At 45.0% G+C, this 19,536-nt stretch overlaps 1 protein-coding gene across 1 annotated transcript; it reads left to right on the forward strand.

Moving 5' to 3' along the window:
- The first annotated feature begins 2,158 nt into the window (after positions 1 to 2,158).
- On the forward strand, positions 2,159 to 10,959 carry ADAMTS1 (ADAM metallopeptidase with thrombospondin type 1 motif 1). The gene is made up of 9 exons (XM_075335056.1): positions 2,159 to 2,910; positions 3,902 to 4,248; positions 4,500 to 4,632; positions 4,990 to 5,157; positions 5,857 to 6,143; positions 6,583 to 6,769; positions 6,864 to 7,036; positions 7,378 to 7,553; positions 8,442 to 10,959. Exons 1-9 carry the CDS (start codon positions 2,361 to 2,363, stop codon positions 9,175 to 9,177), a joined length of 2,757 nt encoding a protein of 918 aa, XP_075191171.1. The 5' UTR covers positions 2,159 to 2,360; the 3' UTR covers positions 9,178 to 10,959.
- The last annotated feature ends 8,577 nt before the right edge of the window (positions 10,960 to 19,536 follow it).

Genomic DNA, 19,536 nt, shown 5'->3' on the forward strand with positions numbered 1-19,536 from the left:
AATTCCCAGTACTCCAAGTCTACAAGAGTCCAACATGTTGACTTTTAATATTATCCCAAAGCTATTACCATTTTTAGGGGTTTCTGGCAATGCGAAAAACAGAATGCGGCTGACAGTATGTCACATCTGTAATAGGACCGCAATACTATGTAGCGGATGAATGGGGAGGGGGGAATTCATATTACATCAGTAGCCAGTCAAAGCCCCTTAATAAGGAGGAATATGGTCAGACTAGTAGTCCCACATCAGGAGAAACCAAAGCTGAATTTGCAACTGATTTTGTTGAATACTCAGACTAGTAGTCCTACATCAGACTAGTAGTCCTATATCAGACTAGTAGTCCTACATCAGACTAGTAGTCCTATATCAGACTAGTAGTCCTACATCAGACTAGTAGTCCTATATCAGGAGATAGTAAAGCTGAATTTGCAACTGATTTTGTTGAATACTCAGACTAGTAGTCCTCTATCAGACTAGTAGTCCTACATCAAACTAGTAGTCCTAAATCAGTCTAGTAGTCCTACATCAGACTAGTAGTCTTATATCAGTAGATAGTAAAGCTGAATTTTGTTGAATACTCAGACTAGTAGTCCTATATCAGACTATTAGTCCTACATTAGACTAGTAGTCCTACATCAGACTAGCAGTTCTATATCAGGAGATAGTAAAGCTGAATTTGCAACTGATTTTGTTGAATACTCAGACTAGTAGTCCCCTATCAGACTAGTAGTCCTACATCAGACTAGTAGTCCTATATCCGGAGATAGTAAAGCTGGATTTGCAACTAATTTTGCTGAATACACAGAATAGTAGTCCTACATTAGACTAGTAGTCCTACATCAGAGTAGAAGTCCTATATCAGTAGATAGTAAAGCTGAATTTGCAACTGATTTTGTTGAATATTCAGACTAGTAGTCCTACATCAGACTAGTAGTCCTATTTCAGACTAGTAGTTATATATCAGACTAGTAGTACTACATCAGACTAGTAGTCCTTTATCCGGAGATAGTAAAGCTGACTTTGCAACTGATTTTGCTGAATACACAGAATAGTAGTCCTACATTAAACTAGTAGTCCTAAATCAGACTAGTAGTCCTACATCAGAGTAGTAGTCCTATATCAGTACATAGTAAAGCTGAATTTGCAACTGATTTTTCTGAATACTCAGACTAGTAGTCCTACATCAGACTAGTAGTCCTATTTCAGACTAGTAGTCCTATATCAGACTAGTAGTCCTACATCAGACTAGTAGTCCTATATCAGACTAGTAGTCCTATATCAGACTAGTAGTCCTATATCAGGAAATAGTAAAGCTGAATTTGCAACTGATTTTCTTGAATACTCAGACTAGTAGTCCTACATTAGACTAGTAGTCCTATATCAGGAGATAGCAAAGCAGAATTTGCAACTGATTTTGTTGAATGCTCAGACTAGTAGTCCTATATCAGACTAGTCCTACATCAGACTAGTAGTCCCATATCAGATTAGTAGTCCCACAACAGGAGATAGAAGAGCTGAATTTGCAACTTATGTTATTGATTGCACCAAAATTCTGTTTTCCTACCAACTTCAGCTCTGCTACATCTGTATATACGCGTTAATCCACTCGGTGACCCGGTTAGTGTTTCTTAACGTATAGTAATGCCAAGTAAAACTTTCCCTTCCACGTTAAATAATTAACTTCTCTAACGGATCATTTACACCCAGACATTTTTTCGTGCAATTAAACGTGCAGGGTTAACCATAATTTTAAAAAAAAAAAAAAAAGCGAGAAGAAAAAAAAAGCCACATTTTGCAATGATGGTGGCACATTAACTCTTCACGCACCGATAATGTATTTCTGGGAAGCACTGTTCATTAGCAGTGAGGAATCATTGCTTTAAGGTGGCATAGGCTGCAAACTTGGAGTCCATGTCACTTACAAAAGACGTGCTCCTCCTGCAAATTTTTAAGCCAGCTGCTTTTTCTTTTTTTTTCTTCTTCACCCCCCTCTCCTCCCATCCTCATGATTGATGACATTGGCCAGGATCCAGCATAGGAAGGGTTTTGTTCCTCCAGGACTACGCACGAAATGAGATCACATCACTTCAAAGACTTAAGGGGAGGGCTCACAGGACAAGCCCCATAAATTCCAGCACAGGGTGTCAGGCTGCTGCAGTCATGATCCAGAATCAATCAGGGCTAGCTTGCTAGTTGCCGGGTCCTAGCAGAGCGCACAGTCACTCTTGGAGCCAGCGATCTCCAGGGTCCTGCAGCTTCAGACCCCCAAGTAGAGAGAACTTCCCCAACTTTCAAGCCTGTGCGCAATTACGCACCAGAACCTCTGCGCTTCTTTCTATCGCCTCTCTCCAGTGCCCAGGATGAGGTGTGTGCAGAATCTGCTGCTCTGCATGGCAGCTTTGGTCTATGCCCGGATTGTCCTAGGTGTATCAATGGAAGAAGAGCTGGTGGTCCCTGTCCAGGGTCCACCCAAGGATGGAAAGGTGATATACCGCCTGGATGCCTTTGGAGAAGCCCTCACCTTGGAGTTAGAGCCTGATCTAAGCTTCCTTGCAAGGGACTTTAGTCTGCAATATGTGGGTAAACCCAAATCTGCTGCAGAAGACCCTACAGGACCTCTTCCTAACCTGGCTGACTGCTTTTATTCTGGCACTGTCAATGAGGATCCATCCAGCAGTGCAGCCCTGAGTCTCTGCGCAGGGATCAGGGGAGCTTTCTATTACAAAGGGGAAGAGTATTTTATGCAGCCCAGCAATCACACCCTGACAATGGCTTCTTCCACCAGCACTATGGTCCTGCATCTTGTGAGCAAAAGGAGTCGTGTGAAGGCAAAGTGTGGAGTGACTGACAATTCCCAGCAGCAGCTGGATTCTGATGAGCCAAAGTCCAGGCAACCCATGGCACTTCCAGGTATGCAGTCCATTTATTTGCTCTAAAAAGTGTAACCTGTTTCTAAATATTTTTTTTTTCCTCCATGAAAGATGAATAAAACTGCACCAATTTCCCCTGGTTGGGTCTTTTTAGGCCAATGAATCAGTAAGGCACTATGCCCTGGAGTCATGCCAGTCCGCTAAGCCGCAGGGCCGTGCCTTCGCTGCAGCACATGGAGCCGGGTGGCATGACTTACTGGGAACCTGTGGGATTTAATGAGTTAAAAAATATGTAGTTATGAATGACATCACTATAAAAAATTGGGCATGCCAGTACTTGTATACAGTTCTTCTTCCTAGAAGTGAATTGTACCTTTCTGTTATTTTGCCCAATGTTCTACACAAGTGGTAAAACCCAAATTTCCATTCATAAAAAATGCTGGTAATTGAGATAACAATAGAAACATAGTAGAGGATTATTGCAGCCTCAGGGACGTTGGGTCTGTCCTATATGGGTTGGGTTTATAGGAAGCCGCACTGGCGGAAACAGAGAAAAGAGCCCTGTGACGGAACAATATGTGGACCATTTGTAGTCCAGTATCATCATAATGCACAGGTCCACCTCCTTTGGAGGTAGAAATGGGCTTCTGGATCTTTTTGGGCCCCTGGTTGCACCAATGATATGTCCGCCCCTGGGAAGCTGAGGCTGAAAGTGTTAATTCAGAAGCTTGAAAGTCAGCACAAGGGTACAGTGTCTTGGAAAGGTGCTGTGGTTTCAGGGTCAGAGGAGCAGTCAGCCGTTTGGCAGGAGTCAAGAAGTGCTATTCTGTGATTACATGGGAAAGTGAATGGTCTTACATCAACTCCTTCAATGCTAGAAAGGTGAAGAGTGACTCAGATCCTCTCTCTATGGCCAAACACTAATGAATCCTGGGCAACTCACCATCTAAAGGGGGAAAACCCAGAAAAAGATTGAAGTTCTTCCAGATTTTGCAGCCCCAATGAATTTCCTTCTTTTTTTTCTTTCGCAGGATCAGGAAATTCACGGAAAAAGAGATTTGTCTCCAGCCCCCGCTATGTGGAAACCATGCTTGTGGCTGACCAATCTATGGCTGAATTTCACGGAAGCAATTTAAAGCACTATCTCCTTACCTTGATGTCAGTGGCTGCTAAGCTTTACAAGCATCCCAGTATCCGAAACTCAATCAGCCTGGTGGTCGTGAAGATCCTGGTCATCTACGACGAGCAGAAGGGACCTGATGTGACATCCAATGCCGCTCTGACATTGAGAAACTTCTGCAGCTGGCAGAAGCAGCATAATCCACCCAGCGACCGCCATGCAGAACATTACGATACCGCAATCCTATTTACAAGACAGGTAATTGACTTTGACCCTAATCTTCCCATAATGTTCTCGTCCGTCCTCAATCACATTATAAACCTACATATATTAAAATGGTCAGAACAAGGCTAAAAATAATTTCAGCTGTAAACTAAAGAGGGGGGGGACCTTCAGTTCTCGAATGTTTATGTGCTCTCCAGCGAGGGCTTCGGGCCAAAGTTAAACATTTACTGCCAAAGTTTTGTCCTTGATCTAATTAATATTGAAACTGCTATTTTGTTTTTAAGGATCTTTGTGGAGCTCAGACATGCGATACCCTTGGGATGGCCGACGTTGGAACCGTTTGCGATCCAAGTCGCAGTTGCTCTATCATCGAAGATGACGGCTTGCAGGCGGCTTTCACCACAGCCCATGAACTAGGTATGTGGCTTTATTGTGAGACTGGGATATAACTTACGTCTTATATAAACATTTCAGGAAGGAAATGCTCAGCTTTAATGTTTGTTCCGAGACACCAGAAGGACAGGCTTGAGTTTTGTTTTTTTACGCCTAGTGGCTGTAGAAACCGGAGAAGAATGCATCCTAAAGTGCTAAAATTTTTATGATGAAGCCCTTGGGGATGTTTGCCATCTTGATATCTGCTATATATTATTGGAAAGCTTTCCTCAAGAGTGTCGTTGAGTTTAGAGAAGCGCTGTAGAGTATATTTCAAACCATGAAGAGTTCTGAAAATAGCTCTCTTGAATATTTCTATAACCCAAAAATGTATGTTTCTAGGTCATGTATTTAATATGCCGCATGATGATGCCAAACAGTGCTCCGGATACAACACTGAGAACAAGAATTCCCATATGATGGCCTCAATGCTCTCCAATCTGGATAGACATGAACCATGGTCTCCATGTAGTGCATATATGATTACGTCCTTCTTGGATAATGGGCATGGTAAGTCTTTTTAATTTTGCTTATTGGGGGGTACCAGTACATCTTGGATAGTTGTCAGCCAATTGGGCAGATATCCCTTCCAACACCTCCATACACAGCTGACCAGACCTCTCTGGATGTGGCTTTTATCTTTTATGTAGTGAAATTAAACCTCCCCGATCCCTAAACATCATCTTTTGGAACAGAGGTGGGAGGCCTCCTACACATCAGATGTTCATCTGGTTTTGCCAAACTCTTGGGTTGTCTAATGTATACGGTGGCCTCAAGCCATTTTTTTTTTAGTTTGTTTACTGGATAATTGCCAGCCAATTGGACAGATATCCCTTCCAATACCTCCATACACAGCTGACCAGACCCCCCTGGATGTGGCTTTTATCTTGCATGCATTGAAATGAAACCTCCCCGATCCCTCCTCCCTCCTACACATCAGATGTTCATCTGGTTCTGCCAAACTCTTGGGTTGTCTGAGATTAATCTAATGTATACTGTGGCCTCAAGCCATTTTCTGAGTTTGTTTGCTGGAGAGGTGCCAGTAGCTTAGGGCAGTATGTTTTCCTAAAGGTTTCCACTAGGTCTTGACTGTCTACAGCTTCCAACCTTTAATCAGTCCAAGCATGTAGTCAAAAGAAATGTCACAGTCTTTGGGAACATGTTCTCTGACGAGGTTTGTACTCAAATATTTCTCTATTGCTCAATTAGGAGAGTGCTTACTGGACAAGCCAAGCAGACCCATCCAACTTCCATCAGATCTCCCTGGAACGCTGTACGATGCCAATAAGCAGTGCCAATTTACATTTGGAGAGGAATCCAGACATTGTCCAGATGCCGCCAGCACGTGTACGACCTTATGGTGCACCGGAGTCTCTGGAGGACTTCTCGTCTGCCAAACTAAACACTTCCCCTGGGCTGATGGAACCAGTTGTGGAGAAGGGAAGTGGTGTCTGAAGGGCAAGTGCACGGAGATGACAGACAAGAAACATTATGAGGTACATTAATAATAATAATATTTTTATTTATATAGCACCAACATTTTCCGCAGCACTTTACAATTCAGAGGAGACATGTCCAGACAATATCAGACATTAGAGAATAACACAGTTCAACAGATACCAAGAGGAGTGAGGGTCCTACATATTTCTACTTTTTTATCTGGTTTATGGAATAAAGTTAAGATTACTCAATATGTAGATAGTATAATGTATTACACTAAGATTTTAGTGATTTTGGTACTGATGGAAGGTTTTACAATTTGGACTTTTACAAGTCAACATGTGTTATGGATAGAAATGTTGACTGTCAATGGCCTTAGATCTGGAAGTCTTTACAGTGAGTTGTATCACCATAGTTTATGAATGATCAACCATACCTGATAGTCAATGGTGTGCATGGATAATAGTTACTAATGTTCCCTGTTTGTTATTATAGACTCCTGTACATGGTGGTTGGGGAGCCTGGGGGCCATGGGGCGAGTGTTCCAGAACTTGTGGTGGTGGAGTCCAATACTCTGTGCGGGAATGTGACAATCCAGTGCCAAAAGATGGTGGAAAATACTGTGAAGGCAAAAGGGTTCAATATCGTTCATGCAACGTCCAGGAATGCCCTGAAAATAATGGTGAGTGGCCTAAAAAAAGAAATGTCAAAGTCTTGAATATGGTTTATTAATAAAAGGAATCTAGGTTCTAAAAATGTTCCTTCAATATCTTCAGGCAAAACATACAGAGAAGAGCAATGTGAAGCTCATAATGACTTCTCCAAGACACCTGGAAGTGGGCCCAATGTTGAATGGACACCTAAATTTGCAGGAGTCCGTCCAAAGGACCGTTGCAAGCTTGTATGCCGTGCGAAGGGCACTGGGTTCTTCTTTGTGCTGAGCCCCAGGGTAAGTTCAGAGAAAGAGCTTCTCTTGTGGATTAGTGAGTAGTGCAGAATCGGAACATCAATGAAAGTTGACCAAAAAGCCCGATATCACTGACATAAGTGGGTTGGTTGTACTGCTAATACCACCCATTGGATTACTTTAGCTTTGGCACATACACCATATTATGCAATCAACCTTAAGATTATCTAAGACACTCAGTGACATCTCAAGAGGTTCTGGAACATGTGACAAGGATTATGTGGCCCCTTAATTATTACAATCCAGAAGCAGGATGTCATAATTCAGAATATGGGTACCAAATATTGATTTTTAACCTGTTTTCCTTCCTTTGCCCTGTGCAGGTAGCTGATGGTACTCCCTGTAGCCCAGACTCAACCTCCATATGTATCCAAGGCCAATGTGTCAAGGCCGGCTGTGATCGTGTCATAGGTTCCAACAAGAAGTATGACAAGTGCGGAGTCTGTGGAGGAAATGGATCCACCTGCAAGAAAGTATCTGGAACATTTACTAAAGCAAGGTATGTGCCTTTTCTTGGGATTCGGTAATTGTAACATTTTTCATTAGATATATTAATATTAGGAGAATCATGAATTATACGGTAGATGGATGTCACTTTATTTTCTCCAGGTGACAACAAACAGTCTAATAGATGTAGAAACTTGGCACTCAAGATCAATGTGAATAGTGGCTTTTATTGTGAAGAACTTGTAGGACAACCACAGATGTTTCAGTCAACAGACCTTCATCAGTGTGCGTGGCAAGTGTCCTCAGACAGTATAGTGGCATGGCAAGCAGCGTTGCTGGGTATGACGCAGTGTCCGCCAACAAAGCGTTATACCCAGCAATGCCGCTTGTCACGCTACTATACTTTCTGAGGACCCTCTGTACGCACACTGATGAAGGTCTTTTGACCAAAATGTCTGTGCTTGTGCTGGTCCTACAAGTTCTTCACAATAAAAAAACACAATTCACATTGCCCTTGAGTGCCAAGTTTCTACATCTACTTGAGATGGTTTTGGACCCTACTTGTGCACCACCCCATAAGTGCTGTGTGTATCAACAACACACAGTCTAATGTCATCCCAACCCCTGACCAATCACCAATTTGGCCAGTTTGGTTGTAACTATAGGGAAAAAAGGATTGGGCATATTGAATTTAAGCATGCTCAATCTTTTATTTTCTCAAGCTGAGCATGTATGTAAATAGGGAAGTCTGGATGAATACCTGACAACTATAAAGGGTGGATACCTCTAATGTTAGGTATTTTACTAATTCACAGTTTAACTGATAGTACTAAAGTCCATTTTAATCAGTTACTATTTAAGCATTTCCTAATCTCTACACATTGCAGAATTTAATTTTGAATCTAATATATATTTTATTTTTTCAATTTCCCCCCTACAGATCTGGGTATCATAATGTTGTCACCATCCCTGCCGGTGCAACAAACATTGAGATCAAGCAGCGGAATAGCAGGGGTTCCATGCATGATGGCAGCTACTTGGCTATAAAGGCAGCCGATGGGACCTATGTTCTCAATGGTGACTATACATTAACCACCTTGGAACAAGACATTTCCTACAATGGCAACTTTTTATCATACAGCGGTTCTACTGCCTCACTAGAAAGAATCCGCAGCTTTAAGCCACTGAGGGAGGCCATCACCATACAGGTCCTCACTGTGGGAGATTCACAAAGACTGAAAATCAAGTACATTTATTTTGTCAAGAAACCAGCTCAACCGGAAAAGCCTTTGAATAAGAAGAAAGAATCCTTCAATGCTATACAAGAAACAATTCTCTCCGAGTGGGTTATCGGAGAATGGGGTGAATGCTCAAAGACTTGTGGATTAGGCTGGCAGAGGAGATCTGTAGAGTGCAAAGACTTAAGGGGTCAACCTTCAAAAGACTGCCCTAACGAGCTCAAGCCAGACGATGTCCGGTCATGTGCAGACATTCCCTGTCCCCAATGGCAATTGGGAGATTGGTCCTCATGTTCTAAGACCTGTGGGAAGGGTTTTAGAAAGAGACTCTTGAAGTGTGTGTCTTACGAGGGTAGCAATTTGCCTCAAGACAATTGCGACCCTTTAAAGAAGCCAAAACATTTAATAGACTTTTGTACTGTTTCCAACTGCCGTTAAACAGCGTAAATATTACTAGGTTGTTCTTTAAAAAAAAAAATATCATCATGCTGTAAGCGGAAGGTCAGGAAGAACGAGTTTGTCCATTGCACAAACCGGAGGATGGAAAGTTGTTGTTGCAAATATCTGCTGGTTGGGTTGGCCCATCAGGTTGAATAAGTTACATAGGTTTGAGAGAAGGGCACATTACTGTCTCCACATCCTTCATCTTTAGACCTCCTGGGGGCATTATGAGTTTATTTTTAAACTCTTTGAAGTCTGTTACCAGTTAGGTTTAAAGCCCAAAAGATGGTAGCCATATTATGTATTAAAACTACTTGGGCTCCTTAAAGGATATCTGGCAGTTCTCCAGAATTTTCTGCTCGGTATTCTTCATAACTTAACAAACCCAGGGCATCTTTTCCTGTAACTCTATGTAGTACCACTCCTTTGTAATTCCTCCTTAAAATTACTGAATAAATTAACAACTGATTGTTGCCAGTTAGGGGGGTGTGTCCCTGACCAGAGTGACTGTCCAATCACTGACTCAGTGTGGGACTCTGCAGGGACACGCCCCTGCCAGTGAGAATGGCGACGCCTATTTATTTGATACATTTCAAAGAGGAATAACAGAGGAACAGCACAACACAGAGCGATAAGAAAAAGTGTTCCAGAATCGTTATTTCATGATGAATGCAAGTATTTATAAAAATACCACATCGGGAAAAGTGACAGATGTTCCTTGAAGAGTAAAAGCCCATCATTGACATTTTCTTAAGGGTCCTTCAGATGATTTTTGGATATTGGCCTTGGTTAGGGTTAACCTACCTCATTTAAGAAGGGCAAGACCGGGAGCTGGACATGATCAGTATAATTCATGATGGCTGCTATCATATCACAGTATATTTTTATAAAGCCATATTCTCATTTCTTTGAGACATGCAGATTAGGGGGACCAATATTTCTTTTTTTTATTATTTTTATTTTATTTTTTTAAATTAGGATACACATTTATTATATGGTACCTTTTTTTTTTAATCCCTATTATTTTTAAGTTTATATTAGTTCACCAAATGGTCATGTGATCATACACACCTTAAAGGGGATCATAGATAGGTGGTGTTAACCCCTTTATAATACACAAGTTATACTAATGAACTGAAATGTGACATCCCGAAAACATTTGAACAGAACGCTATAGGACTTTATATAAGTATTAGCATCACTTGTGCATTATATTGGTATTTCCTGAAAAGAGGGGGCTGCCAGATGTGAATGTTTCACCCTCCAGGGTTTCAACATCTGGTTCCAAATAATCTCCTCCGAGGAAACCAACAATATAGACGATGGGCTGGGGGGGAGGGGGCTCTAAATTTTATGCCAGTATAGATTATGAGATTGTACATACAAAGAGATATAACATAAAAAAGGTATATATGCTCCATATTTCAGATATGCAATATGGAAATATATTTGGTAGACAGTCCTGGGGATAGCAGGTCCATCCGCAGCTGTTGGCCAACCGGCATGTGTCGGGTTGGAGAATATGACTTCAGTGAGTGAGTGTGTGCGTGCGTGTGTATCTGTATATAAACAAGTGTACTTCATAAGTATTTGCTTCAGCTCCTTCCATGAAGGGATCCTTTTATTGACACATCATATACCTATTTATTTTTGTACAACCAGTCCGATTATATTTTAAGTTATCGCTTTCTATAACGAGAAAAAGAGTATTTATGCATTATTATTATTATTATTATTATTATATGTAACTAGAAATATTAAAAGAACACATTGACATTCCCTGACCATGTTGTTTCATTTCTTCATTCAGTAGGGTTCTGAATATCCTTTAACATTTTTTTTTTTTTATACAGAGCTCCAAATCCTCTGTAGAGATGTAGATTTAAACCATAACATGTGGCTTTCCTGCAGCCTCCACTAGAGGGAGCTTTACTATGCATACTCTTTAGGTCCCCTTCACACGTCCGTGAAAAAAACAATCCGTTATTTCACTTACGTGTTAAAGGGGTGGTTTGCTCCCCGTGTGCCGTGTTTGTGGCACATGCGTGTTCTCCGTGTGTTATACGTAATAACACACGGAGAACGGAAAGCCCCGCCTTACCTGATTCTTCCGGAGCTGTCTGTGGTGCTGAATGACAGTGTCCGGCACAGGCCACGCCCCGCTGACGCTGCTTCCGGCTCCCAGTGAAGAAGATGCGTTGTTCAAATTCCCTGGGGGTCGGATGCAGGTGACAGCTGCGGCAGAGACTGCAGATATGGTGGAGGTGAGTTTGTGTTTATTCATTTTTTACAATGCCACGTGTGTTTCTCCGGCGCGTGTCACGTGCACCCACATCCACACTACTTCCGTGTGGTACGTGTGCAGGCCCGTGCTGCCGGAGAAACACGGACATGCATCCATGTGGAGCACACGGCACACGTCTGCTCCACACGGAGGCACGGGCCTCTGGCAGAACACATGCGTGCACATATACCCATTGATTTTAATGGGTAAACATGTGCCCGTGTCTCCAGTACATACGGGCACGGACCTAGCACGTACCGGAGACACGGACGTGTGAAGGGGGCCTTAAGCATAGAGTCCCATAATAACTCAGTATGCAGTAAGCTCTCAGGCTCCCTCTAGTGGTGGCGGAAAGCAGTTCAATGATATCACTCATATATGCAAGGAGGTTTGTATCAGAAAGACAGTGCTGTATCGTTCCGCCATATACATTAAATAACTTGGCTGAAAATCAGCAACCCCTCCATTCTATATGACACACATGCTCCCATTTTGCATTGTCTGTACTGACCGTACAGCAGGGATTGATTATTTTGTGGCAGCTGCAAATATTGGGAGTTGATGGTCAGAAAAGCATCAATAGACTGAAGGCTGTCATGCACATCAGAAAGTTGTCAGATGAATGATTGTTAGGCCGACAGCCATCTCATCCGATTTCCGCAAACACAGGAAATATCAGCGCTTCTATGTTCTGTGTGAGACAGCTTCTGTCTGACTCTTCTGACAGCATCTTATCTCCCAGAAGAACACAAGGAATGCCTGTTAGAAATCCAACAGGGAAAATGTCATTATGTGACTACAGGTGTCAAGCCAGGAACAAGGGGATTGCCAGCGAGCGGCGCAACACCAGGATAATGTCATGCCAGGGGAGGGGAGGAGCCCCGGGGATGCAACAAAAGGGTACACTAGGGAAACAAAACAGTGGGCCCTGGTGCTGGGGAGAGGGGTCACCTCCTGACACCTGAGGCTGATCCCTTCACTCCCTAACGTCCATCCATAGACGGGTCTGTCCACCTTACGCTGATCAAGGGCCTAGACCTTCACTAGCCCTGAACTTTCCTTGACTAGTGAAGGCCAGCAAGACACTAGTCATGAGGCAACATGAGGAAAGTAAGACATATGGGTGGGGAAAAAAACCCTCAAAAAGCACTACTTGGATTCATCCGTAGGAAAGTTCGCAACAGCAATAGTAACAACAACATAGTTATGCAGTGAGGAGCTCCTTCAATATGGACAGCATAGGAATGAGGCATAGGCAGGAGCGAGGAGCTGATATTTATAGCAGAAGGGAGGGGCTGCAGTGGAAGTTACCTGTTAGATCACTGCAGGATAGAAATGCACCTTAACCTCTTCTGCACCAGATGGAATCAAATATGCTGCAATTCAGTGTATAGATAGGTGGGTACTAAAGCGGATCCGTGATCCACAATGCACTGTGACCTACTGATCCCAGATCCCCCCCACCCAAGATCACATCAGGCCATGACAGAAAATGTTCTATTCTGCAAGATCACCTTTCACAGAGTCAAAAGCCCCACATACACATGACACTGTGGACCAATTCTGCCAATATCTAGAATATAAAATGTAAAGATCTCGTGATGATAGGTGGTAAAGGTGGCGAGTCCCTATTAAGGCTCATACACAAAGATATATTATCTTTGTTGTACTGACCCATAGTGATCTGAGTATATATTGTATACCTTTTTTTTTCCACGTGAAAACTTAGTTTATAGGCATTGTCTAAGAATCACCACATTTGGGGTAAAATATGGAGTCTCAAAGGAGCATGGAATGAAGGTACCGGAAGTGCATAAAAGTCTATACATAGGACCTTAATCGACCATACATGATCTTTGGATCAGCCTTTTCCGTGTGTTTGAGCTTGTATAGATTTTAATATATGACTAAGTGTTCAGCGTGTCTTCTTGATTACACACACTTTAAAAAAAAAGGAGTTACGCACTTTGTCAACTCCAAGCATGGAAGCAGCTGGTGCACTGTACCGTGTAATTAACACTGAGCTTTAACTGCCTAATGGAAACAGCCAGACGTTCCACAGTGAGCGCACATACGGGCTGCTGGATGTGGAGCATTTGCCTATATTAGCCAATCTAATACTAGTTAACACTGCTCAAGGGCGTGGAGCCGTGATCTGATTGGTTGTTATCAACACCCCCACTTTTTATATCTAAATTCATTTTTCTACCAATGTATTCTCAAATCTTATGGGTTTTTCATTAGAATTCCTCTGTGAGTTATCTATAGCTGTAAAATATTGCAGGCTGAAAGGAGGATGTCTATACAGGACTGAAGGTACACAAAAGAGTGCTACTTCTTCTGAAATGCAAATGCTAAACATATGCCATTCAATAGGCCTAGATAACGAGGACATGCAAAGCGGTGACCCTCCAAAGGTGTGAATATTCTAATGTCTCCTGCTAATTATATTCACATTTGGTGAATGATCAGCATAACATTGATTTTACAGTCAAACAGTGGGTCATGTGTTAAAATGCTGAGAAGTCTCCTGTTTACACTTGATAAGCTCTACAATAAAGGTACCTTCACACTAAGCAACATCGCTGCTAACGAACAACTTTTGTGACGTTGCTAGCGATGTTGCTGTGTGTGACATCCAGCAACAACCCGGCCCCTGCTGTGAGGTCGCTGGTTGTTGCTTAATGTCCTGGACCATTTTTTAGTTGTTGCTCTCCCGATGTGAAGCGCACATCGCTGTGTGTGACAGCGACAGAGCAACAACTGAATGTGCAGGCAGCAGGAGCCGGCTTCTGCGTACGCTGGTAACCAATGTAAATATCGGGTAACCAAGGAGCCCTTTCCTTGGTTACCCGATATTAACCTTCGTTACCAGCGTCTGCCGCTCTCACGCTGTAGGTACCGGTTCCCTGCTCCCTGCACACATAGCCAGACTACACATCGGGTAATTAACCCGATGTGTACTCTGGCTAGGAGTGCAGGGAGCCAGCGCTAAGCGGTGTGCGCTGGTAACCAAGGTAAATATCGGGTTGGTTACCTGCTATTTACCTTAGTTACCAAGCGCAGCATCGCTTCCACACGTCGCTGCTGGCTGGGGGCTGTGGTCACTGGTTGCTGGTGAGATCTGCCTGTTTGACAGCTCACCAGCAACCCGTGTTGCGACGCTCCAGTGATCCCTGCCAGGTCAGGTTGCTGGTGGGATCGCTGGAGCGTCCCTTAGTGTGACGGTACCTAACGACTAGTCTGATGGCATATGTGCCCTTCATTGCAAGTTCATATCTATAACAGTGCCACTAGTTGACTTAAGTGCAGCGGTTTTCATAATGGGCGCTCATAATGGGACACGAGAATCGCTACTATAGTAGTTGTGTTATTTAGGCATCATACACAGTTTACTTCATGTCATTAGTCAACAGATAAGTGGAGGGGTTGGATCTTGAACCCCTAGCCAACTGGTATTTATATCTTAAAGACTGGCCATTATTATAAACGCCCTTAAACAATCCCTTAAATCTACCATATAAAGTGTATGGGGATCTCACAACTTTTCCTCTATGAGGAAGGATTGGGCTTTTCACTCTTCTTAGGGATTATTTTGACCCTTACAGTGGCACTGAAGCGCCTCAGATTCACTAGATATATACTGATATTGATGGGTTTGGCTGACAGACTATAGTGTATGTGTCCCAACAGATAATTGTTGAGGGAGATAAGGATCCAGCATGTACGATTTTGGACTGACAATTAGAGATGAGCGAACCCCGAGGTTTGTTGTTCGTACTAAACACAGGCTTTACAAAAAAACAGTTTGAGTTTGGAGTTCGAGGGCTTTACGTATGAAAACCACTCACGAGTATCGCTGTGCTCAGGTGCACTCAGTGCTTAACTCTAGAAGTCCCAGAAATTTCGAGCTCCCCCCTGAAGTCGCGAAAGAGGGTCAAATGACCCTTAGTCTAAACTGAATAGAACTAACTAGAAACTAAATGGCTCAACTCAATGGAAAACAACAACCTCCTGTGGTGCGACAGTAATGGCCTTAATTACAGAACAAAAGATGGTGATTATAGGATGTTAGCTAAAATCCTTCAGGTCATTTGACCGGTCTCTGGGTTCCAAAGGTAGAAATGTTAAATGACCCCTCTCTGGGACTTCTAGTGTTAACCCAGTAAGAGCCACTTGCAGTGTTTGAACGATTTGGTAACAACAGCATGATCGGTTGTAGTGTGCACGCAGAAAAAAAAAAAACTCGCACACCCTCCCCTGAAAGTATTCTGTTTATGGCTGGCTGCATGTGGTCGGAGACCCGAGTTGCCCAATTAGTTACTTCCATTGGGGTTCAGATCAAGTCCTGGTCCTAAACCGAACTTATCTAAAGTCCGGCTGAACCCGTCAAATCAAACTTAAACGGGTCCACTCATCTCTACTGAGAATCCTTTTATTCTCTAGAGATAACCCGCCACCATTAAGGTCCATCAGCAGCTCTCTCGAAGAGAACACAGGTCCATCAGCAGCTCTCTCGAAGAGAACACAGGAGCGCTCCACAAAGAAAGAGTCAAACCACAAAGCTGCCGGCCAATTGATCTGCGGAACCATTTTTTGACTCACAGCTACCTAATATACTTACTAAGGCCTGTGCCACACATCCGTGCCTCCGGCACGTGTTTGTCATTTTTTACACGTACCGGCGGCACGGAGACACTTTAACCAATGCTACCCTATTGTAGCAGGCACACACACGTAAAACCACACGGAACGTGTGTCCGTGTGCGTTTGTACGTGTGTGCGATTTTAAAAGCGCTGACATGTCAGTGTTTTCTCCGGCAGCACGGGTGTTACACGGCCCGCACCCGTACCACACGGGTGTAGTGTGGATGCGGTCCCGTGTGACACGCGCCGGAGTAAACACACATGTCAGGGAAAAAAATAAAAAACATTAACTCACCTTCTCCAGCCCTCCTGTCTCTGCCGCTGCTGCCTCTTGCTGCCGACCGCCGCTCATTAATCTCATAGAATATTCACTTCACTGCCTGGCAGCAGCAGCAGCGGGGAGACGGGAGGGCTGGAGCCCGAGGATCAGCACCACGGACAGCAGCGCGGACATCAGGAAGGACCAGGTGAGTATAATAATTACTGATTCTACGTGTGCTATCGCGGATAGCACACGTAGAACACACGTGTCACGCACGTACCAGAGACACGTACTTACCTGCACGCAACACGCAGGGAAAATACGTGTCTCTCGGCACGTGCGTGAAATTCACGTGTGTGTGGCAGAGGCCTAAAAGGAACATGTGCATTGGAGGTCCAGAGAAATATCTCTCTGTAATGTATGGCCAGCTTTAGTTTGTCCTCTGGCAGTGCTCATTATTTCATCATGATATGTTATCTCTGATTTTCCATTGAACTGCATATAAACTCGCAGTGTTATCTTAATTATTATAAGAATCCAGATAAAGAGATGAATTCATGCGGCGCTTATTATGTTTCATTTGTGCGTTGAGTTAAGGCCCAGATACATATTGGACACTCAACTCCCTCCATACACATGAATACTCTGTCAATCACTCCGGTGTTCACTATGGAAGATCAGCTGCCAGGTCTCTGGCATTAACTTAATTGCTTGCCAAAGAAAAGGATTGGCCATTGAAATTCCAAAAGCCAGATCTTTTTCTTCCCCAACATCATGTCAGGAGGAGTCAGGAGATCCAGACACACATTTGACTGTTGGCCAATCGTACTGATATTGGCGGGTTTGGCCATAATTAGTCTGATGTATGTTGGAAGCCCTTAAAAAGGTTGATAATCGGCTAACCAGTGTTTATATGAATTCTCATTCCAGATTTTCTGGACTTTGTAAACATGCTGTCGGTCACACGAAAAACAAAACGCTTGTTGATCGTTCATGGCCACGTAAAAATCATCGTAGTCGGCAGTGCATCACTCATGTAGACAGGGAATGTGCTGTTATGTGGTGTTTTACTCTGCTACTATGTGTATGTAAATATGTAGTCTTCCCCAAATTAATTTGCAGTCCTTATTGATTATATGTAAAGTGGTATTAAAGGGGTTGTCGCATTAATGGGTGGTCCTGAGAATAGGGGACTCAAAGTCCCTTGTTAGAATAAAGTACTAGTGTGTGACCAGCACTCCTATTGATGAGTGAATACAGCAGAGGTTGCACATGCTCAGTACCACTCCAGCCATATGTTGCGGGCGGAGGAGGGGACGCTGCGCTCACCCACTGCTCGGGTCCGGCTGCTGCTGCTGCTTGGTGGTGGCTCGAGCGGTGGGCCAGATCCCGGGGACTCGAGCGGCTTTCCTCGCCCGTGAGTGAAAGGGGGGTGGTGTGTGGTTTGGGGATATTGTCCGTGACGCCACCCACAGTTGTGGTGAAGTTGTGACACCACCGCTGCTCTGGACGGGGATCCCGGGAGCGATGACAGGGAGCAGCTTGGATGTTGGTTCTCCCCTCCGTGGGTAGGGGGATTGGTTGGCCCGGGGCCCGGGGAGGCCAACAACATTTTTATTTACATTCCACTAAGTTTGTGGTTGCCCTGCAAGTTCTCAGGCTTGTCCGTAAGCAGTTCCTTACGCAACGGTTGCAGACAGTCCCTACGGGGACAACAGTTGCCGGCAACGGCCGGTTTAATCATGGTTCCAATCAGGTAAACTTCTTCGGTTGATTATTCTTTACTTATCATTCAAAACTCTCAAACTGGTAACAACAACGGTGGTGATGGTCCCAACGGGGACAACTTGCAGCGGGGCTCCGCTGACTTTACGGTGCACTTTCGTCCTCCTCACCCGGCTCTGGGTGGAAGAACACGGGCACCAGCCCCTTCAGCGCATAGCAGGCGCGGCGAGGCAGGGCCGCCCGATACCTGTTATTTCCGCTCCGGGGAATATAAGTGGCCTCCATGCCATACAGGGCGACGACTCCTTCGTCCTCCTCCGAAACGGGCTCTGTATCAGGTCCGGAGTCCCTATCATCTGTCCCTGCGCCAGGCGGGTTGCCGCCAGCTGCCGCAGTCTCCGGGCTCACCACTCTTTCAGCTACCGTTATGATGGGATGTACGTCAGACGGACCAGCAGCAGCGGGGTGCACGGGCAGGGCAGACGGAGGCAGCACGGGGGCCAGGGGTAGACCGGGTCCCTCAGCCGCAACGGCCGGTCCCTCGGGGACACAGGGGCGTGGGTCACTCACCAGCGCCTCCATCATGGCCTCCATTCCGTATACCCGAGCAACCGCAGCTACCTCTTCCACCTCCGCGGTCCACTGCTCCATCAACAGACATATCTGACTACAGTAGCGCCGGCAGATCCCCGCCGTTCGGGCCCTGAGCCACGCCGCTGTCCCGGGCACCGGCTCTGTAACCTCTGCTTAGCTGCGCGGGGCGGACATGTTGGTAGCGGTATTTTCCAGGAACTACGAGATTGCAGAGTCCCGGCGTCCCTGCTTCCACAGCCGCGGCTACATGCGGCCAGACGCCATCCGTCCCCCTTAGTCTTTTTCAGGCTCCTCCTCTACAGGGGCGGGGTTTCAGCTTTTGCGCTTCCACTACTCGGGAAGACGCTCGAGCGGGGACTTTTCGCGCCCAAAATGGCGGCTTCTCCAAATTTTCAGCCGGACACCTCCGGCGGTCACAAGGCGCACCTCTACCAGATGGCAGAGCGGTAAGATCCTGTTTGTAATGCCAAGTTGTCGCGGGCGGAGGAGGGGACGCTGCGCTCACCCACTGCTCAGGTCCGGCTGCTGCTGCTTGCTGGTGGCTCGAGCGGTGGGCCGGATCCCGGGGACTCGAGCGGCGTTCCTCGCCCGTGAGTGAAAGGGGGGTGGTGTGTGGTTTGGGGATATTGTCCGTGACGCCACCCACGACTGTGGTGAAGTTGTGACACCACCTCTGCTCTGGACGGGGATCCCGAGAGCGATGACAGGGAGCAGCTTGGATGTTGGTTCTCCCCTCCGTGGGTAGGGGGGTTGGTTGTCCCGGGGCCTGGTGAGGGGTAGGGATGCAGGCGGGTTATGGGGCCTGGTGAGGTGCAGGGTCGCGGGGGCAGCGCTGTGCCGCACG

This window comes from Anomaloglossus baeobatrachus, chromosome 2 (genome assembly GCF_048569485.1).
Source record: "Anomaloglossus baeobatrachus isolate aAnoBae1 chromosome 2, aAnoBae1.hap1, whole genome shotgun sequence".
NCBI lineage: Eukaryota > Metazoa > Chordata > Amphibia > Anura > Aromobatidae > Anomaloglossus > Anomaloglossus baeobatrachus.

Coding starts and splice junctions, on each gene's coding strand:
- ADAMTS1 (XM_075335056.1), top strand. CDS start 2,361: ATGAGGTGTGTGCAGAATCTGCTGCTCTGCATGGCAGCTTTGGTCTAT. Junction 6,144..6,582: donor CAGACAAGAAACATTATGAG/GTACATTAATAA, acceptor TTGTTATTATAG/ACTCCTGTACATGGTGGTTG. Junction 7,037..7,377: donor TCTTTGTGCTGAGCCCCAGG/GTAAGTTCAGAG, acceptor TGCCCTGTGCAG/GTAGCTGATGGTACTCCCTG.